Source organism: Hippichthys cyanospilos, chromosome 19 (genome assembly GCF_059441005.1).
Source record: "Hippichthys cyanospilos isolate Australia breed blue-spotted pipefish chromosome 19, RoL_Hcya_1.0, whole genome shotgun sequence".
Taxonomy (NCBI): Eukaryota; Metazoa; Chordata; class Actinopteri; order Syngnathiformes; family Syngnathidae; genus Hippichthys; species Hippichthys cyanospilos.
In genome coordinates, this window is record NC_142387.1 from 4,980,357 (window position 1) to 5,006,499 (window position 26,143).

The 26,143-nt window shown below is 39.1% G+C and overlaps 3 protein-coding genes across 3 annotated transcripts; 2 read left to right on the forward strand and 1 right to left on the reverse strand.

The window, feature by feature from the left end:
* The first annotated feature begins 7,000 nt into the window (after positions 1-7,000).
* Positions 7,001-12,285, forward strand: LOC148407687 (uncharacterized). Its single transcript, XM_088402201.1, has 6 exons — positions 7,001-7,171; positions 8,874-8,921; positions 11,283-11,393; positions 11,464-11,580; positions 11,728-11,808; positions 11,888-12,285. The coding sequence occupies exons 1-6, from the start codon at positions 7,049-7,051 to the stop codon at positions 11,942-11,944; spliced, it is 537 nt and encodes a 178-aa protein (XP_088258327.1). The 5' UTR covers positions 7,001-7,048; the 3' UTR covers positions 11,945-12,285.
* Positions 12,286-21,065: 8,780 nt separating this feature from the next.
* Positions 21,066-22,585, reverse strand: LOC148407688 (sperm-associated antigen 16 protein-like). Its single transcript, XM_088401745.1, has one exon. The coding sequence runs from the start codon at positions 22,341-22,343 to the stop codon at positions 21,435-21,437; it is 909 nt and encodes a 302-aa protein (XP_088257871.1). The 5' UTR covers positions 22,344-22,585; the 3' UTR covers positions 21,066-21,434.
* Positions 22,586-22,666: 81 nt separating this feature from the next.
* On the forward strand, positions 22,667-25,602 carry ndufb4 (NADH:ubiquinone oxidoreductase subunit B4). The gene is made up of 3 exons (XM_088401746.1): positions 22,667-22,882; positions 24,760-24,903; positions 25,025-25,602. Exons 1-3 carry the CDS (start codon positions 22,706-22,708, stop codon positions 25,085-25,087), a joined length of 384 nt encoding a protein of 127 aa, XP_088257872.1. The 5' UTR covers positions 22,667-22,705; the 3' UTR covers positions 25,088-25,602.
* Positions 25,603-26,143: the final 541 nt, after the last annotated feature.

Genomic DNA, 26,143 nt, shown 5'->3' on the forward strand with positions numbered 1-26,143 from the left:
TCAGGAAAATTGGGGGTTGCTTTGCCAGACCTCCCTGTTGTGTTGTGACAGTGACAGTCTGACTGTGAAACAAAATGATTCAATTTCCATTCCGTCCTATAAGGAAAACGGTTTTCATTTGTGAAGAAATCGGAGGTTGCTTGCACACAATAGGATGTTTGTGTTGGTAGTGCAAAACTCCCACACACTCAGAATCCCTGTCTTTCCTCACCTCCTACTAATTATTATTTTTTCCAGTGAGGAAAACCCACAACATATAGTGTGGTTACTCCCCATCCGGACTACATTAGTCACACTTACTCCTCTGGTATTGTGTGTTTTTTTTGTTTGTTTTTTTTAATGAGAGTGAGTAAATCTCCCCGTTTCGCAAGACTTTAAAATGGAAGTGAGTGAAAGTGTGTTGAGGATTTAGCAACAATAAAGCAATTATACAATTAATTTGATACCAAGCATTATAGCAATGAAGACACACAAAGGCAAACCAAACAGACAACACCATATAATGATTTAAAAAATAATAATAATTGATGAACGTGAATAGATCCATTCAGCGCACCTGAGTGTGGAATAATCCTCATTACTGCGGCTGCAGGAAACACGTCCACACCCGTTCTCATCCACACGCTTCTCGCTCCTCTCCCAGCCCACAGTGGCATTGTTTGAATACAACTGCTTGCTGCTATGGTAACCAGAGCGGAGAGACGATGGGATAAAATTGAGAGATAGGGAGAGGTCATGACCTGTGCTTGCTCATGACGTCATTGTCAGAAAGACAAATTGGCTTTAATGTGAACATTACTGCTGAAATTGTCGCTTCATTAATCTGTTCAGGTATGCGTGTAAATGGTTGGGTTAGACATCCACGGTATCATTTATCGTCAGTGTGTGTCACGCTCCATCAGAATCCCTCTCAAAATTGTATGAATGGCTGACTTTGCCATAAAAAGTCCTTTCTAGGTTGAGTCAATCACCATAACCGTGTCAGTTTACACCAACTCCAAACTGTAGCCCCGTAATTCCAGCAGTCTTTCCACTTTTCTATTTCAGGCCATAATCACACCACTCATGACCCACTTCCTAGCTTTTGCAGCATATGATTGGCTCTTCTATACTATTTTAAACCACAATGAGATGACGAGCCTCCCCCACCCCCCCAAGTCCCTGTCACATCAAATCTGTGTAATTGATTATCCTTAAAATGAACACGCTTTCCGACAAGAGCCTTGTAGTCTAAAAAAATATGGACATTTTGAGGTATTAATTATCACCAGAAGTACTTAACCATTAGTTCATTGACTAGCGATCACACTGCACGGGCACTCTTTACACATGAATGCATTAGAACCTCCACTCATTTCACACCAACCACACTCGTGTAAAAACATAAGTAGAAGCAAAGATTCTGTGAACAATCGAATCATTTAGTCTGTCTGTTGTTATGTTATGTATGTATGTATGTATGTATGTATGTATGTATGTATGTATGTATGTGTGTGTGTGTGTGTGTGTGTGTGTGTGCGTGCATGCGTGCGTGCATGCATGCATGCATGCATGCATGCATGCATGCATGTATGTATGTATGTATGTATGTATGTATGTATGTATGTATGCATGTATGTATGCTTGTCTTTCCAAAAATGAGAAGTGATTAATGATACACTCTAATTAAGTTGAAATGCCTTGTTTCCAGAAAAATGTCTCAAAATCTCTACTGGCTTAACACAACATAAATATAATAAAGTACAATAATTATAATAACTATAATGAAAGTCAATTTAATTTTAAATTTATTTTTGCTAAATATATGGATTTAAAAAAAATTTATATATTGAATTATTCGTCATATTCTGTTCTTTTCATGTCTTATTATATCCATTTGATTACGGTCCTGCCAGTGTTGTAGTTTTAAGTCGGAGTTTTTAGCCAATGAGAATTCAGCTAACTTGTGTTGCCAGGCAGTATGAAATCTTCCTGCAACCAGCCAGAAGCTTGGGCATTCGCAGCAAAAGTTGTGGGCTTCCTCGCATTCGCAAATGGATATGTGACTGTTAATAGAAAGCTGCAACAGCCAATTGAGTGATAAGATCGCCATTTAGAGGCCTCACCTTGAACTCAACATGATTGAATGCTCAATGGAAGGTGTTTCTATTCTCAGCAACCAAGCCATGTGGTGTTGGCTTGTGGCTTGACTCATTCTCCTTAAAGGAGTAGCGTAGCTATTAAATAACCTATCCTGGGCGGGGGAGCGTGTTTTGTCCGCAACTTCCAATCAACGAACTATGAGCGGCCATTTTCCTGACTTGGCTACCACGGGTGTGAGCTCGTCTTTTCCATTTTTCTGGCTGGGCGAATGGGGGCGTGAGCTGGACTATGCCATTTTTCTGGCTGGTCGGGCTACCAGGGACGCCCTCCCTGGCAAATTGTTCTGCTGGGAATGCCTTTTTTTTGCGTTTAACGTTAAATATATTAGGGTTAGGGTTGTTGTTTTTTTCTTGAGAATGCACCACATACTTAGCAGCTATAGAACTAATCCTGGAGACTTGTGCCGTATGGTACAATGACTTGGTGTCTCTTTTTTTTTCTTTAATATTGTGTATTGTTTTTGATTTTTATGTGATGTGATGGCAATAAAAACAAAGTTGTAAGAATGAATAAAGCTAGCTGGTAGCAACCACTGTTGTAGCATCATATGGCCATTGCAATTTGGTAAGTTTATTTTGAAGTTGGCTTTAGCACATCATTGGCATCTAAAGTGATGTTGTTGTTTCTTCCTTGAACAGTGCACATTTAGCATAGTTAAAAAGCGCCCTTGTTTTTTTTCAATGACAAATGGCAATTGTACATAGGCTTATCATTTATGTATGGTAAGTATATAACTACATACAATGAGTTACGTTCTGCCTGGAATCTTCACTTACATGTTGCCTTGTTAGGAGTGCGTAGTTGGTAACTTTATTTTTAAAAAATATACCAAAAAGGGAGACGAATTCTGGGATTAAACACTACATTTATTAGTGCACATAATTACATTTTGTATAAGATAAACCGGCAAGATTCAGTGTTATCTTAAAGGTAAAGACTAATAATCAAGTTGAACAAATAAGACTGATATGCATTATAATTAACTAGTCAGAGGTGGAACAAGTAAACTACATTCAAATAAAATTGCTTGAAATAACAGGACTAAAATATACAAAAACTACGCCAAAATCTCAACAAATGGGCCAGGATAAATCCGTTATAAGATAACAGGGTCAGAACAAATCCTTTATCGGTCAGCGCATTTATTAAAATACAAATGTGAATGTTCCATTCACCTCTGACTCATTTACTATTAGAAATGGCCACGCATAAAAGATCTGCAAATGTCCCTTAAGTGAGAAAAGGTCTGTCTGTAATTAGTAGCAATGAAAAGCATGTTTCAACAAATTCAAAACATCTATTATTGCATGAGTCATGTCTTCGATGACCCAGATGTTGTTTCCCAAACCACTGTCGAACAGCTGTGTTGTGTCTACCCACCTCACACAAACGTACGACGTACATTTTTGTATTACACATGGCCTTGCGTCTCATCATTGGTCAGACCAGACACGTTTTGATGTCAGCCACAGAGCATCATCCTCGTCACAATGAGAGTAGTTCATTTTAAACGACTTTAGATTTTTTTTGTGTGCGTCACTTTGACACTGTGTCGGTATAATATACAAGGCTCTTTTTTTCTCAGGAGTTTCGTGAATAATTGTTTTGGAGGAGCAATTTTCTAATTTGGTTGAGCATTTTTTTGCTGGAAGGCAGATTAATGACAGAAACCAGAAGCAATGGTTTTCATCAAACAATAATCATGACATTAATTCTTAATTATTATTATTGTTATTCTTATTATTATTGTTGTTGTTGTTGTTTATAAAGTTTATTGTAGCAATGGCCCTTTTTCTGTCTGAGTACGAACTGTCTGTGTACTGTATTTGAATGCACTATGAACTTCATCTTCACGTTAGCAGCTAGCGGAGACTTGATCATGATAATTGACAAGGAAACATGCAGCCTTCATGAGAACGTACATATTTTCTTCACAGAGCCAATCAACACAAATGAACTGTCATTGAAAAACCTTTCGGGACTGTCAGCAGGCATTTGATTCTCTGAGTTATCCCATGTGTTTATATGAGGCATGAAGTCCAAATATATGTTATAAACAGCAATGCAAAACCACTTATTACAAGCCTTGATATTTAACAAAATAATGTGACATAATGTTTTGGAAATGAGTCACTATAACTTAAATGAGCAATAAGTTACTTCCTGATCCATTTAATTTGCTCTCAGTTTGAAAACATACTGTTCCTGTCACGGCATTAAAAAGCATTACATAAGATTTGTTAAAATATAAAATTAAATATTCATGTAAAGTTCTTTCACGAGGAAACTTCACATACAGCCTGGGGTACGAGGACGCTAATTTGAGAGCCACTGTTTTGTGGTATATTTCGAGTAAGTAAGTCATTTCACTGTTCCAGATGGATGCACCAGTTTTCATAAAGCTAACATGAGCAAACTATGTTGCTTTGATTTCAACATATCACACAAACTCAATGATCAGCTCTGTGAAAGGAGTATCTGTCCTCCTGAGTCCGTTCAGGCATGCCTGCCAAGAACAACCACTGTTTCCAAGGTCATTTTTCATTCTTTCTCTCCTTGTCTCCAGGCTTAAACATCCCTCCCATCCATCCCATTATCAGCCCTGCAGTTGTGGTCTCGCTTGAGAGGCATTTGCAATAACAGTCTCCACATAACTTTTAGATCCCTTTGGGAAATTGTGGGAGTTTGGTAACACATCTTTCACTGATATGTTAGGAAGTCTACAACTGGCTTAACCAGGAGAGGAAATGAAACCTATTCAGTCAATTTTTGCTTTTTCTCAGCAGCACATTTTCAATACCGGCGGGAAACAATTCCTGTGTGACTAACTGCTCGAGGCTCGAAGACATTAGCTCCCGCTCTCACTCTCTCCCAGTCACTCCTTCCATCGTGTAATACACCTTTAGACAAGCTGCCTATTCATGTGCTACTTGCCCCCGTCCAGGAGATACATTCTTTTTGGCAGGCAACATTGTAAAGACTGTTAAAAAAAAGAATCTCCCATATAAGGTGTGCTAAGTGCTTCCACAATGTGTAAGTCTGGTAATGTGAGTCACACGGTAGCCATTTTAACAGTTTATGTAAGTTTCCAAATAGTTATTGGGCTTCCTGAAGTGAAATTAAGCTACAAAACCTGTCTGCATATGCTGTGGGAATTTAACTAGGATTTTTCAATTGTTTAAGCAGAAGCATCATAAAAGTCCAGCTCTCGGGCTGTTTGCGCCCCACCATTGCTTTCGTAGTTATTTTGAACCAACTCGAACCAGTATGAGGGGGATGCCATGGACAACGCCAAAAACGACTGATAATAATGAATTGTTTTTATATTGAGCTTGTCTTTTTTATTCCTGAAGGAAACAAAATTTCCCTTCATAAAACCTAGTGAATAGAGAGATCATTTTCAAAAGCAAAATTTGGAAACAATTTTTAAAAATATCCTATTATGGTCCTCAAAGGAAAACTTTCCAGTAGTAAAAAGTTAATATTTTGCCCAAAAATTGATTGTAGGGTGACCAGACATTCAAAATTGAAAACCAACATGATAAGTTTGTTGAAAATGAATTCTCACCAGGAACAATTTATAACAAACTTAAGTTCTAGTCAATCAATGGTTGAGTTATTACATTAGCTATTGCTAAATGCTATCTTGGATGACAGTTCCAGAACTCTGAACAAGTCAATACACTTACCTTAACACAAGCCTTTTTTGCTTGGTCCTAGAGTTGTGCTAATGTGGTAAAACTTGTAACTTGTGCCTCCGCAATTTGTGTATATATACAGTTATTCTGATTTTGCTTAATTATATGGATAATGAAATGTTCCCACGTACCCTCGTTAATGTGCTCATGGACCAGTCCAGGGGTGGCCAAGTTCGGTCCTCCAGAGCCACAATCCAGCCTGTTATCAATGTATCTCTTCAACCAACACACCTGACTCAAATCAGTGTCATTATCAGGATTCTGCAAAGCATGCTGATGAGCTAATCATTTTAATCACGTGTTTTAGTTGAAGGGACACAATGAAAACAGGCTGGATTATGGCTCTTGAGGACCGAACCTCGCCACCCCTGGACTAGTCATTTCTTTTTGGTGCGTTTAATTATTATTTCTATTTATGTTTGAGATGTCCGACTGTGTGAATGCACCTCCACTGAGCAACTACAGTACTCACTCTCTAATTGCTCATGAAGTTGAAAATCTGTTGGCACAACACATCTTGCTGTCCCACATTGGGAACGCGTAGCCAGAAAGCTCAGCTCGCTATGGTCTGCTATCATTTCCCATGATTCTTTGACATGAAAGCAAGAATTAGGCCTTGTAAGTTTAAATGTGAAAATAAACAGTTTAAATTCTTTTTTAATGGGTTTGTCATATCAATTGCCATGGCAACTGTGTAATTGGCATACACAAGGACCAAACAATTGGCTTGCTGGATTAAGAAAAATGCGGTGTCGGGGCACAAACTATGTGAAATCAGGACAAAATAATGAAGCTGCCAGAATTCAGGACACAAAACTGAAAACCGGGACTGTTCCGGTTAAAATGGGGTATCTTCTCACCCTAACTTAATACCTTTAATAACAGATGCATGTATGTTTCCTTGTAGGCAGTTTGCTCTTTTTGTCAACATTGACTTTTGATGTGCTAAGTTGTAAATTTTTTGGTCAGTGGGGTTGTAGGGTTGAAGGTGGTGGTAGTGGGGCTGCACCAGAAGATGTCTGGCATGTTTGTGCAGGACCGCAGGCCATTGGCTGCAGGCGTGGAGCGCCTGGCTTGCGGTGGGCTGCGTGTCTGTGTGAAGCTGGCATGGACGCATGTTTCCCTGCATCTGGTCCTCATTAAAGGAGCCGAGAGTATAAAGTAAGGAGCTGACAGGGGCTGGGAACACTCGACTTCCAGACTGGATCATGGGCTTTACTGTGTGGCTGTGTTTGCTCTGCCTGCAGGCGAGCTTGCTGTCTCATGCGCTTGACTGCTCGGGAGGAAGCCGGGCCGACCTGTGCGTCAACACACAGACGACGGACGAGCAGGTAGGACGTTTCTTTTCACGGATGTCCAGTGAAGAATACTGTCAAGAGATTTTATCGTCACAGTGTACTTAACACAACTAAACTGGAAGAATGCTTCATCCTTTTAAACAAAAGGAAACGATTCACTGCCTACTATAATGTTTTTTTTTCTTCATCAAGATCATGTTCTAATGTTGACTTTTTTTTTTTAACATCATTTAACATGCATCAGGGTGACACATCCAAATGTGGAACATGAATATCAATTCTAAAATTGCTTTAATGGCAAAATAAATAAATAAATAAATATCAAACTATTCTGTAATCAAATCCAAAAAAATATTTTAGAACGGTCTAATATATGTTCTTGCTATAATTGTATCTAGGGTAAAGGTCAGTAACTATTATGTGTGGTGCAATACACAATACAAGCAAAAATATTGAGTGAAAATATACAATCATGCCAAACACAATAGTGTATTGTTTTATTGTGGTCTTTATTGGTGATTATCTACAAATAGAATGTATTAAACTGATAATTGTCTCAATTTTGATGTCATTTGTAAACTGATAACTTTCATGGAATGCATCAAATTGTGTATACTGTATTCAAAAGAGACACAACTCTTCAAACTGTAGGTGGGCTGCATGGCCAAAAACTGGACTAATCTACACTTTTAACTTTGAAGGGAAAACTATAGTAGATACTATAAAGAAAACAATAATAATAATTAAAAGATAATTATTATTATTGTAGAGTACAAAGCAAGTTCGATCAAGTACTTGTGTAGTGTACAACAAGACTGAGGCAGATACAGTATCATCTCATGAATAAATATAAAATTTCCTCCAAAATTATGTAGAGGTCGTCCCAGAAGTTTTGACCTCAAACGTCAATATTTTCTTTCATATCATTTTTATAGCTGTAATCGTCTTTTGTATTGTAGTTCATCTGTCCATATATTGTTCTTTTTTTTGTGACTCCCTGGAAAGAGGTAGCTGAGTGTGTCTATGTGTGACAACAGTAGCGGTCAAGTGTGCTTCAAGATTGCAGAAGACAAAATAACCCAGCACTGCAATGATATATAATTAGATTGCCTAACTGGAACAGCATCTCATTGTGATGGTTTTTGCAGCCATAATGTCCAAAGAACCCAAAATAAACCCACTGTGGAACAAAAATCTCCCTGAGCCCTCTTTTTTTTGTTTGTTTCATGTGGCCGCAGTCTGTTTGACTTCAAACGTGCGGTTAAGCATTTTTCTGCGGAAAGTCGTAGTGTTTTGTCCATAATAGTTCTCCTCATCTGGACTATGGATTGTACAGCTGCAAGACTTGAAAAGAATTGTCTCCCCCACATGGAAGAACTTTCATCAGAAAAGGAACTTTATTCTCAATCTAAAGAAGTTGGTGCCACATGTGTTTCTGTTGGTTATTGGAAAAGTCATTATAGTATGTGCTCAGACATGTACAGTAACTTTACATCTGTTGAGGTTGGCGTCCACAATGGTCATTAGCATGTTTAGTGCAATAAAATATCTGAAAAAGGAGTTTATGGCACTCTGACCTAATGGATGGAGCAGAATGGGACCCCATTGTATTCTGGCTTATTTAGATTCAGTCATAATGCACGGCAAAACAATTTACATTTACACATGTAAATCAACATTATTTATTGTTTTAATATTATCATTTATTATGTGCATTTTCTCATTCTGTTCTCAGGTGGGTGATCGGGGCCTGCAGCGGCCAATACCTGCAATAGAAGAACAGGTATGTGTCACCGTTTAGAATCGTCTGTGCACATGTACTGTTCAGATGCTCAAGATTCTTCGTTGGCGACAGCTGTAAACGACTGAGGAAAATGAAATTAAGCATAGCTTGTTTGCTGATTTTAATGCTCTGTACACCGTGAAATGCAAAACAGCTATATTGCTTCATTCAAAGCTATTAAGATTAGATCAGCGATACATGTAGTTGCAATAAAGCTATAACGGTGTGACCATGGAAACCTGGTGGAGCCTAGTTGTGCAATCTGGCTTCCTGGCAGCTTGAAAACACGGAATGACATGATGCATGTTTCAATTATGTCAGTGCCAAATAGCCACATGAAGCAATGTGATGAAAAATGGCCACAATCATCGTAATGTAGGTCAAGGGTAATCACAGTGAGTACTTTAAAGCGCATCACAAATATACAGTGTTGGAGGTAACGCATTACAAAAGTAATGTAATTGCTGTAACGTGATGTAAAACATTACACACACAAAATTTGTAATATTTTACTTGGTAAAAATGACGGTAACAGACAATACTATGCAATATAATATATTAAAGCAGTTGATAACATGAATGCATTTAATTTGCTTGTTAGTATGCAGAGAACTTTGATTAGGTCGCTTTATTTGTACATTTTTACTTTACATTTCCAGCAATCTAGGCCTCATGAACAAGTACAAAGGAAATACAATATGTATTTTGGGGATGTTGGGCATGTAAGTTTACGTAAGTTTAGTGTCAGATAATGATCTTGCTGAATGTGTAATGAGCAAATCAAGCTACATTTAGAATGCCAAATCCATATTTCCAGCTATGTTGGTGAGAGTCATGTAGTAGTAGTGTAATGCAGTAAGATTATAATATAACTAATTACTTTGAAATGACAGTTATAAGTAATCAATATGTAATATGTAATAAATAAGTAATAATATACAATGCATTACAGTGTTGAAGTAGCTTGCCCAACATTGCTAATATAGAAGGCAATTTTTTTATTTGTCATTGAGCTCAGGTCAGAAAGATAGATGAAAAAGAAATGTATCCTATTTTGCATGATTACTTGGCGCAGAAAATGAATTATTGATGAAGGCAAGAACCAGCAAAAGTGTAATAAATTGACCACGAAGTCCAAATTGGAAACCTGTTGCCTCTCATGCTGACAGTCCATTTGTTTGGGAACACCGGCATGATCGATAACATTTCCTTGTTTATGCTCTGACCAATAAGAAATGCAGGAAATGATTTGTATGACCATGAATGGATTTGGACAGCTAATAAAACCAAAGTAAAGATTTAGACCTAAATGATGGCGTCATTTCACATCATAAAATAACTTGATTCTTTCCCAAGTCATTTAGATCAGTGGTTCAGAACCTTTTTTTCAAGTATTCTGACTCGTCTACCAGAGAATTGCACAAAACTTATCAAAAAAAAGGCACATAACATTTTGCAAAGGAGAGACAATTACACAAGCAATAAATTGTTTCATGTTCTACCTGATTTGTTCTTAACTTTTCCTTTCTCTGCATTAAAAAGAATTAACCACAGATGTAGATCAGTGGTCCTCAAATGAGCGTATGAATCCCACAAGAGGCACCTCGGGATGTACATGAGATTTCATAATGGGTTTCTACAGGTATCAGAAAATAGAACGGAATCCTTTTTAATGACATAACATCTCAAATTAAGCGCAAATGAATTGCAACAGGAAACAATTTACAATGTTCTCTCATTTTAAATGCCACTTAAACATCACTTTCTTCTCTGTATACTCCTGCATGCCTTGTGCATCATTTTACACCGGACCCCCCTCCATTGCATGCACATCCACACGATTGTGATTGTAAGGAGGATCGAGATGTTGCCGCTAAACATTCTTCTGGGCAAAAGGGCCCTTTTATAATGCCATTTCTCAGTCAATGTAGTATGACGAGCAGCGGTTTAGTTTTATGGAAAAGTGCTTTTATTTGCGTCAGAACAAGAGCGAGTATTAACAAGCTGTTAGACTGCTTCAGTGTTATTGCAGTGCTCCCGTAAAGCAGTGACGTAAAGTGTCGTAAACAACACATTATCAATACATGACAGTTGACATATATATTTGAAAATGCCACAAAAAGTGCAGTGCAGAGTGGAAAGGGAACAATCTATTACCAAATTGTGTTATAGTGACTCCTGCAAAATGTTTTATGCTTTTATTTTGTCACTTTTAATATGGAGGCACATTTGTGACGCATTTTCTGTCAGTCGAGAGAGAAATAAAACACATGGGGTTGCAAGATCTATTTTCTCGAGTCACTGAATAAATTACGCAAAGAGATGCCACTGACAAAAACATGTGATTGTGCTTTGTTGCAGCTTCTGCTCAGGCGTAAGAGACAGTTAGAGAGAAGAAGCCACGCCCACCCAAGTCACTCCAACCTTCCTGGAGCTTTCTCTGTTAAAGGCTTTCCAAACAGCCTCATCCAGGTAAATCCACATAACAGATCTGTGTGCATATGTTCACACATGTTTAATTGCCATGTCAACCCATCTCCAGGCTGACAGGTCCAGGCGACACTTGGCTCAAGCTGCAAATAAGAAGAAGAACAAACGTAAATCCCGCGTCGGCTCCTTTTCCCTCCTTAGCAACGATAAGAAATCCAACCCCCTACAGGTGAGTCTCCATGACAACCTCCGAGCACACGCGCAGCTGGGGCAAAGAGCCTTGTGCAGGCTGGATCAATGTGCAGCACACAAGGGTTCTAGAAACGGGTTAAAATAGACGGACGTATCATTGCGAGTAAATTCTTTTCTCCCCCAGGTGATCAGAGCAAGAAGACAGGTGAAGATCGAGCAGCCCAAATACGGCATGTCCGGTCAGACTGGGATTTTCTCCTTCCTGGTAAGTCATCTTGTAATGTCCTTTTTTCCCCTTCACCAAAAACATTGTTTTTCAAAAGCTGTGTGTGTTTTCTGTCCAGGGAATTTCACAGAATGACAGATCCAAGAGAAGCGTGAAGAAGACAATAACAGCATAGTGCTTTGTTGGTATTATTGTTCAGTCAACATACACAGGAAATGACGTGTCCAGATCTTAGAAGGAAAACAAATAGACAATCACACAAGCAGTTAGTTTGTTCGTGTGTGTCCATTATTACTGTTTCAGCTCTAAGATAGTCTATTGATCAGTTAGCAATTATATGCTAAGTTTGTAGTATGGATATGCCTGCATGTTATGAAAACACTTAGCAACAGATGCATGAGGCATTCTTGTTCATTATTAATATTATATATTATTAGATATTGAGGGTTATATTTTTGCAAAAATGTTTTGTGGTTGTTGTTTTATGAGATTTCAATAAAGATTTCGTCAAAAAAGTGTAGAGTCCTTTGGTACAGATTCTAAATCAGGAGACAATGCTTACAATTAAGCCATTTCCTGTAATAAATAATCCCTCACATTTCCCACTCTGACATCTGCGTAGCTGTATGACTGACTCACAAAGTGAATATCAAAGACTTCACTTTCCAATGTTGCAGGTACACTTGAGGGTTTGAAAAGAGGGTAAGTGGTCTACCAAGAGCAAATGAAGTGTTTGTTTGAGTGAAAGACGTAGAAAAAAATGTACTTTAGAGTAGACCATCTGTTTCGTGCATCATAATACATCTATTCAAATATCTCATGTCACTTTTAATTCATTTGTCCACAAAATGGAAACAGTGTGGTCCAGACCAGCAGATTAGGCTGGAGTGCTTCTGCAGGACACTGACGTCAATGTGCGCACATTAACCAGAGCTCGAACAACAACTCTGCCTATTTACAGCGGCAGGGTGAGCTGAGATTCAATAAATCACCGAATGAGTGATGGGTTGGTAATAAAAGCTGCAAGGCTGGTATCTAAAACTGTTTCATCAGAAAAACCCAATGTGAGGCAATCTGATGAGCAGACTGAGTACATTACAATTACAGGACATTCCAAATGAACTGCATGACTCATCCGCTACTCATTTTCAAATCAAAACAAGCAGCGATTAAGATGTTTTTGAAGATTCATAGATGCAAGTAAAGGAATAACTTGGCACACTACTTTTCCAATCAGAAGAGCATTAGTGATATTGAATATGCTCCATCTAGGGGAATATACAAGAGACAATGAGCTACTCACTCCTGGATCGCAAGATGTGAGTGGTTGTCTTGGTTACAAATAAATATGGGATGCCAAAGACAGTGACTCTCTTCAAAAGACCAAGGTCTTATGTCGGTTCACAGGCATCTAGAGCCACAGTATGTGGCCTCAATTCACTCCTTTGTTGCGTCCTCCTCAGAATTTTGTCAGAAATTGCACTAAAAGGTAGAAAATTGTATTTATGCCCGCGCAGACTGAGACATATGACACTACATATGACACCACTAGGAGCATGGAATGAATCAGTGCTGACTCGATATGAGTAGCAAATTGGCCATGAGAAATGAACAACGACTAAGAATTTCTCCATTCAGCTCAAATGTGTTGAGCATATTGTAGTCAGGGAGGAAGTGTTTGTACATTTTAAGCCGGATAGTAAGTATTATATTAAACTCTTAGGCAGTCAATAAAAAACATCATTCGGTGTAGCAACGCCTTTGTCGTTTCTTTGCAATTGGCCTTTTATGCTGCGCTACATAAAGGAAGTTGTGTTTGATGCTGGACTATGGAATCTTTGGGACCTTCTTTTGTAGCTCACTGCTAAGATGGTAGTACAAGAGATTTGGATGGACTTAAAAGTTTACTTAAAATGAAAAAAAAACACCCTGGGTTCTGCCATTGTTTTTGCCTTTATCCACGGGGAGCAGGCCTGGAGCATCTTTGTAATGATTTTCAATCTAAAAATTAATATATTGCTATAACTTGACGTCGCTACAGAAGCTCATTGCCTGAGGTTGGTACACGATGAATATGTTTCCAAAATGTCGATATGATGGCTTGGTAAAGTGCTTTAGAAAACATATGGTGTGCACAAAGTGCCTTTCCATTTACATCTATGATCAGATAGGGTTTCTCATTTGTTTGACTTATACATGTTTCTTGGCAAAACTACTCGAATTTGAGTGGATTCGGTGGTTAAATGCTAAGTGAACAGTGATTGCTGATTTGGTGTGCGAGTCCAGTTACTTAGCGGTACAAAATGGTGACACGGTGGCAGGCTGGTTAGCATGTCCAGCACATAGTTCACAAGACCCAGGTTCATCTTCGGCTCTGACCTTCCTATGTGGGGTTTGCATGTTCTCCCCATGCCCACATAGGCTTTCTCTGGCCCCTCCGCTTTTTTTCCACATCCCCCCCAAAATGCTTCGAGGGTATATTAGACACTCCAAATGCTGGGATAGACACCAGCATTCCAGCAACCCTACTGAGGATTAGCGGCTGAAGAAAATAGATAAATGGAGGAACAGTACAAACTGGCAAAGGAACCGTGTCTGTGTCTTTTTTCTTGCATGTAAAATTGCAAACAACTTAAGCAAGGCCCTCCAAATGCCTTGCAAAACAGTCCACGGTTGTACAAATTACAGTTTAAAGACATTAAAAGAAGCAGTTGTAATCCAGACCAGCCCAACCCACTTTCAACAAACTGTCAACAGTTCTTGTGAGGAAGAAAAAAAAGTCTTTTTTGTGTACTTCTGGGCTGATTGCACAATTTCCAGTTCCCAGGATGCATTGAACCATGTAATGTTAAACTTTTTTTTTTTTTTTTTTTATCATAAGGTCACAAATTTGTATTGTTTAAGTGTGTTTATGCTGCCCGTGGTTCCCTGAATGTGTGTCTTTATTAACTCATTAACTTTCTGTAACATCCCAGCACCAACAGTACCTACATTTTAGACCAAATGTATTACCTTATTTCTGACAGTGTACCTACCTACATGCCTATCAATCTATACTCTCTACCTACCTACCTACTGTGGTGAATTTCTTTAAAGCTTGTAGTGGTTCTGGCCCGGCTGCGTTCCTGGAATGTGCCGCCAGGCAATGCTGGTTGGTGATGAAAATAAAGACTTCATGGACTCAGGCATCTTGGTTGAAAAAAAGATGTATTCTTTAGTTTCATACTGCTGATGTTAAGCAGGCTCATTCATGAGATCAAACTAGCGAAAGCCCACTTGGCCCTTTGTTCTTTCTTTAAACCCCTCTGTTTCCTCCTTTTCTACTTAAATTACGTGTTCAGGGCAAATGTTCATTGGTCAAGTGGTCAGAGGGTCAGGGGTCTAGCAACCCCAAGCCCCCAAGGCAGGCCCAAAAGGAACGCCTTTGTCTCTGTTATCTGACTTAGAAGTTACACTGACAAAAACCAATACAATGAGACTTTTGCAAAATACTGAAGAGATGAATAAAAATAAATGAACGTCCCAAAATATACTTCACAACCTACCAACCTACCTACTTCTGGAACATCCCAAATTCCAACAGAACCTACCTCTTTACTTGTTGTACTTATCTCTCTACTACGCCTTAGCTATTTATGAATCTATATACCAACATCCCAACGACTCTACACCAACACTAAATTACTACTCACTGAGGATAAAAGTACAATAGAGTCACTACTCCCATTTGGAACAATTGCACCACAAAAGGACAAAATAACAAAATGCAACACCCACAACACACAACGTTGTGCCTGGAAAACTCCTCATGATGTCCAACTGATGACAAAATACTACAAAGGTCCCCCAGCCACAAAACTACTATATTGTTGTGGACAGTGGGCACAAATAGAGCCATTCTGTCATCATGGCGCAAGAAGGGTGTTCCAACCGAGCATTTGTCACACACAAACAATTTTTGTGAGTCATGGTGACTGCCTAGGTTTGCGCGTCGAAGCCAATTGTAGCCAAAAAGCAGTAATCTGGGCATGGGGAATGGTGTCATCAGCGACATGCATTATTGGACGGTTTCCTGTATGGCATGTATGTAGTTAGTGGGCTTTACGGTCAATGTGCTTTGCAGGCACTAGAAACCACTGTATACATGTTTGTCGCTTGTTGACAAGAGCCTCTCGTCATAAACAACACGAAATGAGGGAGAAGGTTTGGGTCATTTCTTAAACAGAAACGCTTGTGATCGTTTGCCAAACCATTCGGAATGTGGGTTTTCAAACCAGTTAGTTCACATCTTCGAGCTTCCACCATGACAGCTTTTATTGAATGATGGCAGTCAGGATAAAGCTGAGTTGACACCGGTTGAGGTCCGTTTAAATGGAAGGCTAAACCAACCCAAGTTTGTAGTCTACAATCAAAATATTACTTTCATTTCATCTTGTGATCAAAGCGCAGATTGTTTTTAGCGTATTTCCTGTGTGATTTTGTGGTGATTGACAGTGAAAGTGAGGTATTCCCTTCCCAGTGTCCCCGCTGTGGATCCTCTCATCTATTTTCAAGCTGACCGCATATTGTGACCACGCGTTCGGTCTGGATTCGCCTCGTTCCCCTTTTTTATCTCACTGCCGCCTCCGATCGGATCAAGAGAGGCTCTTGTCTTCTATCACCCCCTGCCCCCTTTCTTCTCGCCTGACACCGCGCCTCCCAGAAGTGCCCGGAGTCCGCCAAAACCGTCCTGTAAGTGCTGTCACAGCATCATCACTTATGCTCTTCAGATGAAAGCATAAAACAAGAAAGCAGGAAATGGATGTTCTGTTTCTTGTGCTCCATGTGTAACTCCTCTGCACGAGGGCCTTACAGCATGAATGTGTGTGGGAGTCTTTTTCATGGCACATTTTGCTTGTATCATAAATAAATTATTTGTTTGCCAGCCTACATATAGATTTCATCATTTTAATGTCACATTTACATAAATCTGATGTGATGGTTATACAATAAATGCAACACATTACAGTGTATGTGTACACCCACCTGCCACTGTACAGGGCAAACCTACAATCTAAAAACCACTAGGTCGAAAGGGACCAACATCTTTTATTTACTCAAACTTTGGATTATACCATTAAATGTGACCTGCCATGGCAAAAGGGTAGGTAGGTAGCCTTTATCGTCAATACCTGCTTTACAAGGCAGAGAATTTTTGACTTATGAGCTCGGACCATCCAATAAACATTCAATACAATTGACTGACAGGGAAAGACAAAACGACAATGCCCGGCAGTATTCGCCACGATGCAGCGCTGTGTTAATAGTATGAAACTTCTTACATGGGGAAAAGAAAATGGGGGAAATAAAAAAGGGAGTCTTGCCTCAAAATGAATCCCATGGCTAAAGTCTAGGAAAAATATCCCTGCACATGCAGCAAGAGAAAAAGACACAACAACATATCTCACAGAAACATGAAGATGGAGGTTAGGGGGGTTATAGTAGGGGGCCATGAAGCACCCAGTGGCCCCAGCGCTTTCACAGCATTGTCACGTCACATGGGTGGAGATTGTGTTTTGAAGTCTGTGAATGTGTGTGTATAAGAATGTCCTTGAGCTGCCAATCAAGTTCAACTAACAGTCTTAAGGCCACCTGATGGGGGGAGACAAAACAGACAGACAAACCACCCTCAACTTGTTCCATGTTTTGGCCTATCCAGCGGCGAATGTCCCGGGCGGGCACGACGGCTCCCCCCCAATTGTCCTTCTCGTCCCCAAAAATTTTTTGGATTGAATCAAGAGCCCAACAGAACAAATCCATGACTACTTTCAAGGAAAAGGAATACTACAAGAGGCCACAAATGATAGACCATCAACACCAACAAAAGCCATCATACGAAACGCTAATCTTCATAAATTATACTTAATCGTCAGTTCTGGGATTTATTTCTGTAACAAGTTTGTTTCTACTTTTAATTCAATGCATTTAAAATGCATTTTTGAAATGCCCTGCATGTAATAATGTAATGTAAGATATAATGTAAACAATGCAATGTAAATATTGTAATGTTTTCTTTGGTGTGGTTATTTTACGCAACGTTTTCTAGTGATGACATGACCACGTACGACAATGAACTGTCCATGGCAGACCAACAATTGTGCTTTATGCTGTATTAAGTGGAATAAAAATGAAATATAATACAAACACCGTTAACCTTGCAGATGAAAAAATCATTACAGTTGGTTCTACCCCTGCCTCATAAAGCATACAACACATTTAAACTGACTTCAGGTGTTTCTTTTGTATAACAGTGAATGCGGGGAAAAAAAAAAGTTAAGTAGAAATAACAAGCAGACGATGCCTCGGGAAATGAAACATAAGCTAAATGAGATCTTGAGATTTGTACTGCGGTTAAGGCCAGATCACGAGTTTTTCCCAATTTCATAGCAAGAGGTCAAGCTTGACCCAACTTTTTGGGAATAAATGAACCATAATAAATTGTGTCAATCTCTCTTTGTCTTATTTGGGGTTACTTTTGTCCCTAAGATTTTTAAGACTCCACACAACTTAAAATGGTGCATTTACAACATCCTTACTCCCAAAGCATAAGCGCCCCTGTCTGCTGTCTGTGGGGTGTTGTCACTATTTCTTATAGTCCCTTTAGTGCAGTCAGGTTTAAATGAAATAGTGACTCATTTTGGAGGATTAGTCTGCATTTCCTTAAATTCTTGCTACATTTAATCACTTAAAGCTCCTCTTGAGTTTGCTTTACAATCATCTTATTAAGTCCAGACATTTTAATGCTCATGGTTTATGTTTTAGAAGTCCGTCTCTGCATGTCAACCATTATGTTGCAATATTTACTATCTTTGCTGGAAGCATTTTTGCCCTAATGCTGTAAACATAGTTTTTGTGAATGGGTCTTACTCAGCAGGGAAAAAAAAAATACTGAAAAGAAAAATGCAAGAAAGAAATTGGCCAAAAGCAGATCAAATATAACATTTGTCTTTTACGCACCCATAAAACCATATTTCTAAAATTCCTGTGCCAATGTTCTCACCAAATCGTTGTTGGATGAGAGTTGTTGGCCTGCTTTGTCAATATCACTTAGGCATTGGAGAAATTAGCACCTTTAATTCCAGGAATTAATAGTTTGATTAACCACCATTGAATGTACTCATCTAATCGTGAACAAGCGTCAATTACAATTGTTTACACAATTGGTTAAATTCATCTGCGGGAGAGCAAATTGCTCCACTAAGACAAATCATCAGTCAAGGAACTCGCCGCAGCATTGACCCCGGTCTAAAGTCAGCAGGGATAGACTCAATTAAAACCCAGACCCTCGAGATAGGTCGTGATAGTTAAACTGGATGGATGGATGGATGGATGGATCTTTTTAAGAAAAAAATAAAAATGCACAATCTATCTGGGTGCATTTAAGACAAATACTATAATTTATCAATTCAAAATCTGGGAATTTCCTTGATGACTACAGCTGAAGTATCGACCTTGGGCAAATTAGCATTTTGGTTGTCATGACCATGTTTGGGGGCACCGAGGTTGGTGCTGCACCACTAGAGGGTGCTGTTTCTCTTTGAAATGTTTTACGAAAAAGACAGTAACCGAATCTTAGCAATTTTGTTGCTGCCTATGCAATTCATAAAAAAATGCACATCAGAAAGTAAGGAGACACCAAAGTGTCTGCAGGATGTGAAGAGCATTGGTGGGTCAGAATTGGAGTATGGCAAACGAGGGTGGAAATCCCATGACCGTGAGGTATTTCTGATGTGGCCACAAAGTTGAAAACTTCCTATAATCAGTGCAGGAAGGAAGTTGAGAGGTAGGATTAGAACAAACAAGTAGGGCAGTCTGGGTGGTACAAAATGTACCTTTCGCCTCCTTTAACCATCGCCTCACTGACTTGTTTCATACCATTTGGGGAAATTGCAAAGTCTTTATGTGCCGTTACTGAAAACAAGGGTGGAACATTAAATTCCTGTAACATTCCTCAAAGGCAAGAGACTCATGGAATCTTTGAGGCAGGAAATATTATGAATAAAGAACAGCATGAGGTCACTGTCTGTAAGTCTACAAGCCACTTGAAGGAGATCTGGTGAGGAGAAAAACCATATTAGGGATGTGGCTGTAGTTTTCTACGCGTGACTTCAATTTTAAAGTAGCAGCAACAATGGAACATTAGCTTTTCATCACGTCAACATGTTCAGTCTATTTGTTAAAAAAAAGCTCTTCTGTATATGCTCAGAAGTCAACTAAAGACTTCAGACATGAATAATTCACGAGGTTAACTGTCTCTCTGGCCACTGTGTTGACAGGCTTGATGCTTGTTGGCCAAGGGAAGTATGAACTCCCTGTGAATTTTGATTCCTAACTGCAAGACGGGTGGCACTTCAGATGTCCTGGAGGGGAATCAATCATTTCGTCAGCTTTTCCTACACTGCAGCTTTCAAAGCGCTGATTAAGCATCTTTGTAACCAAGGCAATACGACAGACAATTTGTTTGCTATGCTTGGGCATCTCAAATGGGTATGGGTACGTGAAGGAATTTCAGGATTTCTGTTAGATTTCTGCAGGTTTTCTGCAGTTATTAGCAAATGGTATTTGTTTTTTAATGACTCAACAGGAACAATGCATTTGTTTTTTTCAAATTAAGAGCAAATAAATCAGAACATGAGCAACTTATTCGAAACTGTGCTATCGTGACCACTTTCAAAACGTACTCCTTTGCTTTAACTTTTATACAGATGAATATAATAATTTGTGACAACGTTCCAGCAGACAAGTCAGAAAGAAAGAAAGAAATAAGGCATGGATGGCACAGCGCCATGTCTGGATTAAAAATTATCTTCCAAAAATGCTTTGTTTGATGGTAAAATAAAACACACGCACACGCACACACACACACATATATATACAAACATGCAAAAAATCCTTTAAAAATCCACCCATCCATTTTCTAAAGCCATTAATTTGGGTAAATATTGAAATAATGTTTCAAGAAAATATAAGTTCATAAAACAAATGTTATGATTAGTCGGTTATTCAATTTAATTAATTTGAAAGCCCAGATTCTCACCCATTCTAGAAAGATTCGACTCAACTTGTCACATATGTGCCTGTTTTGTGAGCAGATCTCTACTATGATCCCAAAAGAGGACACTTTAAGTTGAATATTTTTCCGTGGAAAAATATTTATTTATAATTATTAATTTTTAAGAACAGGTCTGACATTTTATTTATTATTTTCTGTGGTTAAATATTCAATTGACTTCTACATATATTTATCTCAGTAAAAACAAACTTGATTACTTTTTATTCCCATAGACAATAATATGATCAAAATGATCAATAAAAAACATTAATACAAAAAAACACAACTACATTGGCACCAACCGCTACCATTTCATGCCTGTACCTGTACCTTTGTAATGAATTGTACTTTTGGCACTGAAACATGACGTCATAGTTGTGTGATAGCGTTGCTTAGTAGAGATTGCCCTCTACTGGTTTAATTACGAATGCACAAGCATCAACGTTTCAACAAACACAATTGACTGCTTTTTCGAACATCATCGTCGTCTTCATCATCCCATAAGTATCTTATCCGTTATCGAATTAAAGTTACATGTCTTAGGATCGTTTAGAGTCTTTTGCTATAACTGTAATTAAGTGAGCTTTTCGAAAGGTTTTTTGGTTTTCTGTGCTTTATCTCTTTGAACAATGGGGAGACACGGTTGACTTTGAGCAAAGTTCACAGCCTTGTCCCTCCCCAGAGCAGCACGCATGGTCTGCTCTACAATGATCTGCAACTTGTCATCCATCTTCTTGATCGCAGGTTCGTATGCTTGGCACTGGGCCTTGAGCCTCTTGGTCTCGTCCACCAGGCGGTTGTTCTCTTGGGTCGCACCTTTGCGCTTTGCCCACTGCATATCTCGGGCCTTCTGCGCCCTCGCCAGCGTCTCGGCGGAAGTGGAAGCTGCCCGCTGGTATTCCTCCTTCTCACGCAGAGCGTTCTTCAATTCGTTGTGCAAACGCTGATTGTGGATATAAATATCCGGAACCACACCGATGAGCTTGGTGTTTAGCAAACCCTTCTGCACCAACTCCGTCCACTCCGTTTGGAAAGTGTCGAGAGTTGCAGTCATCCGCATTTGACTGAGAAAATTACGTGTAAAGTCGTCTGCGGTGACACGCAGTTCAGAGGCGGCGGTGAAGTTATCATGCCCGGAAGAAACCACATGAGCTCTTCTCGCGCGCTCATTTATGGTTTTGACTGTCGCCTCCAAATCGCCTTCTCCTTCTGTCAAGCTACCGTCGTTATCATCATCAACAGCAGCATCGTCATCTTCTTCTTCTTCATCTTCATTTTCATTATCGTTAGGCTTAACATCATTATTCTCATTAGCACCATCAGGATCATCATCACCATCAACGGCACCCGCACCATCATCAGCAATACCGTCATCACCTTTATCAATATCGACTGTATCATCAACAGCTTTATCCTCAGCACGATCATTGCCGTCGGGATCAAGCATATCTTCTTGGTCCATTGCGTTATCGTCTGTGCTCATAGTTAGGCGGAAAACTTGGTAATGTATTTCCTTTCAGAGCGTCATCGATACCCAAGTTGTTAAAACCACAAGCAAAATGTGGCACAACGTCCCCAATTTAAAAAAAAAAAAACATCAAACGTCACCCGCTCTCGTCGATTTTCTTTGAGTGATCAAACGGTGTGAAGTTCGTCTATTAACGCGTCACCACCTGTGGATTCCTTTTCCGCGGAACAATCGTTTGCGTTCGTTGTTGTCACTGGTGCCGTGACTGTTTCCATGGAGATGGCGGATAAGTCCACGCGAGAATTTGTCGTCGCGTTGCAGGCCACCAAACAACGCGAGAATCCTGTATTCTCGCGACCCGTCGTTAGCAAACTGTCATGGCGAACTACAAAGAAGCGCCCTTGGCAACAAGGCCAATAACTTTGGATCCAAATGAATATTTTAATATTTCGCCGGAGTATCGGCGGGCAGAGGAGGCCAGGGCGAAACTGCGGGCGAACCTGAAGAGGCAGTACCAGATGCAACTCAACAACCCGCATAGAAAAGAGCTTATTGTAAGTGCTTACCACAACGCTAACAATGTCACCCTTGGAGAAACAGTCGAGCTAACAGGCTAATCTGTAAACGTTGCAAAAGCCCAATTGATTTGAACATTTAATTTTATTATTCGTTCAAGATTTTATATTTTGGGACGTTGCGGCCGCACAATTTTGACGCCCGCTGGACGGTGCTGTTGTGTTAACAGGAGAACTCTATATATTGAGGATAACGCATTATTAAGTCATGATTACGTAATTCAGTAACCACTATTGACAACTTGACACTTTTTATAAATTGTTGGTAATAAGTAAAATAGCGAAGGAGGTAACATAACTAAACGTTTAGCGCGAGATTATTACTTTGCAGATCCACTCGCAATAAGTAAGTACTTGTCAATACAGAATCAAAATGCAGTATTGTGTATATTTTTTTTTACCCCGCCCACAAATTAAAAGAATGCATACGTTCATCAGGATATGTAACCTTATTAGATGAACTTTTGTTAATGTTAGTAAACGTCAGTGCTTCTCAATTATATTCTGCACCCCCCCCCACTTTCCACGCCGACTATAAACATTACTATCTATAAAAATTGTATTAGTAAGTTGTACACTTTTTAACATTGACTAAAGTAAAAAGCAATATAAATCAACTTTTAACAGCTATTAACTATTTTTATAGCATTTACGGAGGTTAAAGGTTTGTCTAAGCAGAAAAAAAACCCAAGTGCATCAAAGTACCTGACAAAAAAAGATTCCAATACTTATTATATCACAATTGCACTTCACATGGCAAAAAAAAAAAATCAAATCCTTTTCCCAGGGGGTCATCCACAGCCTTCCCACCTCCCAGGGGAGCCCGCCCCACCATTTGAGAAGTCTGGCATACATAGGCACAATAAGGAAAAAAAAATAAAATACAGCGCCCTAGCGTCATAGTACAGTGGGTCCCCGGTTTAAGAGATTAATCTGTGCCGCGGTTGGGATCGTAACACGAATTCGCCGTATGGCAGGCAATCCAAACCTATTTTAAATAGCAAATGCGTGTAAAACACCAAGTAAAAAGGCAAATATTGTACATACATCTTAAAAATTTGTATCAAAATAATATATTGAGTGCTACTTATAAATAATATACATGTGTACAATTAAATAACATCATTAATTAAAAAAAAATGTAGAAATGATTGATTTACCTTTTGAGTGCTGTGAGAGCTTGTTATAGCCATATTCCATAGTGAAGGTAGCCTAGCCTATCTTAAGTCTTTTTCATTATACTTGATGATCTCATCTTTATATCATCTTCTTAATTCTCTCTTTAACATCACTAGCAATCTTGGGACCCATGTTTGATTTAAGCACTAAAATGCACTATAAATATGTTTTGGTAAGCACTCAGGCGAACAAAACTTTAACGTTCCGCCATTTTGGAAACCGTGACGCCGACCAATAGCAGACCAGCATCTTAATGCTTCCGTGACGCCGACCAATAGCAGACCAGTCTCTCAGTCCCAATGGCAGAGCAGCATTTTAGTGACGTAAGAGGTGACGCGTGTATAGCCGTATGAGCACGGAGCAACACGCAGAGCCACGCACGCACACTGACCGCCATGTTTGAGGAGGACTTTTTGTTGTAACACAAAAAAACTGGCATAAAGAGGGGACCAAAAAAAATGCAGAGGTCAACATCGTAAGGTGAAAAAAAAAATGCAAGCCAGGGACGTCATAAACCGGGGGTCCTTTGTAAGACACAGGCAGAAGGGGATGCGATCACAGGTTTAGGAGTCTGAGGGTGAGATGTAGCCAACAACACGTCCATTATGATTTTGCAGAAAATGATCTTTAAATAAACTATTCAAGGAGTTCTTTAAAAGTGCTTTATTTTGTAACAGGAAGATCCTGCCCTGACACGCTGGGTGTACGCCCGTGCCAACCCATATGAACACTTCCGGCCCACATTCAAGACGTCTCTGTTGGGCGCCATGTTTGGGGTTTTCCCTCTTTTCTTATTCTACTATGTCTTTAAGACTGACAGGGTACGTGCTCTAGTTAAATGTTTGGATTTAATGATGTGTGTATAGAGCGAAATGATAATAAGCTCAAATTGAGCCTGATTACCTGCTTTCCTCAACATATGTTGATTTTGTTTCTTTACAGGACAGGAGAGAGCAACGCATTAAAGACGGAACTCACGAACGCAAGTTCAGTTTATCATCGTGAGCTCCACTTTACAAAAAAAAAACACCCTTCCTCTTATTTTGTTGTGTGTAATTATTAACAAAATAAAAGTAGACAGTCATAATATAAGATGTTGTGGCTTTCTATCAGAGGTATCTTTTTTTTTTTTTGTCACAGGCCACAAGTTATTTTTCTTTGAAGGGCCATTATTAGTGTAAATAGGGCTGGGTAATAAATTGTTTTGTAAAATTAGCCAAGTTAAGATCCTAACCACTTCATTTGGTCATTTAAAAGGATTGTCCACTTATTTAGCCATTTTTAGCAGTAAAAAGTTAATATTTTGTCCAGAAAGCAAAAAGTTCAGGTAACACCCAATCAAGGCTCTGCTTGTTAAGATCACATGACCAACAGGTGAGTCATGATTTGTCGTTCCCAGAGACTTGAGCACAGTTGAGGTTTTCAGTCGACCAAGTAGAAAAAGGTTAAGCTATGAATAGTTTTTACTTTTTACAAGCTATGAATGTTAAGTTCACATTAAAACTGGTTTTAAATAAGGATTCATGACTTGTGTCTGAATATTCTCCATGATTTTTTTAACAAATATATTTTTGTTAGGGGGTTGTTTCATTGTAATCGTCTGGAATGATTGAAGAAAATTGAGATTTTAATTTTTGGCCTTATTACCTAGCCCTAACTGAGCCTAAGTTAATGTATGATCAATTCATCTTACATTCATCTATCCATTTCGTCAGCACTTATCCTCACTAGGATTGCAACAATACACTGACCATTCATGTTTTTTAGGAAGGGAGGGCAGAGCTAGCCAGAAAGGATGTGCACGAACATGGGGAGAACTTGCAAACTCCACACAGGAAGGCCAAAGCTGGAACATTGAGTTTTGAAATTAGAGGCTAATAAATATTATATTTATTTTCATATTAATCAATCAAATTTTATTTGCATAGCCCTGAATCACCGACGTCTCAAAAGGCTTCACAGATGAAAAGAGGTCATGTTGAGACTTCTTTCGAAAAAAGAAGTCATACAGAGACATCTTTTCAGTGAAAGGTACACAACAGCATCCCCTGTCAAAGCTCC

What these genes read in the sequence shown, in the direction of transcription:
- LOC148407687 (XM_088402201.1), top strand. Translation starts at nt 7,049, where the DNA reads ATGGGCTTTACTGTGTGGCTGTGTTTGCTCTGCCTGCAGGCGAGCTTG. An exon ending in CACAGACGACGGACGAGCAG is followed by an intron (nt 7,172 to 8,873) that starts GTAGGACGTTTC and finishes TTCTGTTCTCAG; the next exon opens with GTGGGTGATCGGGGCCTGCA. An exon ending in CTGGGATTTTCTCCTTCCTG is followed by an intron (nt 11,809 to 11,887) that starts GTAAGTCATCTT and finishes TTTTCTGTCCAG; the next exon opens with GGAATTTCACAGAATGACAG.
- LOC148407688 (XM_088401745.1), bottom strand. Translation starts at nt 22,343, where the DNA reads ATGAGCACAGACGATAACGCAATGGACCAAGAAGATATGCTTGATCCC.
- ndufb4 (XM_088401746.1), top strand. Translation starts at nt 22,706, where the DNA reads ATGGCGAACTACAAAGAAGCGCCCTTGGCAACAAGGCCAATAACTTTG. An exon ending in CGCATAGAAAAGAGCTTATT is followed by an intron (nt 22,883 to 24,759) that starts GTAAGTGCTTAC and finishes ATTTTGTAACAG; the next exon opens with GAAGATCCTGCCCTGACACG. An exon ending in ATGTCTTTAAGACTGACAGG is followed by an intron (nt 24,904 to 25,024) that starts GTACGTGCTCTA and finishes GTTTCTTTACAG; the next exon opens with GACAGGAGAGAGCAACGCAT.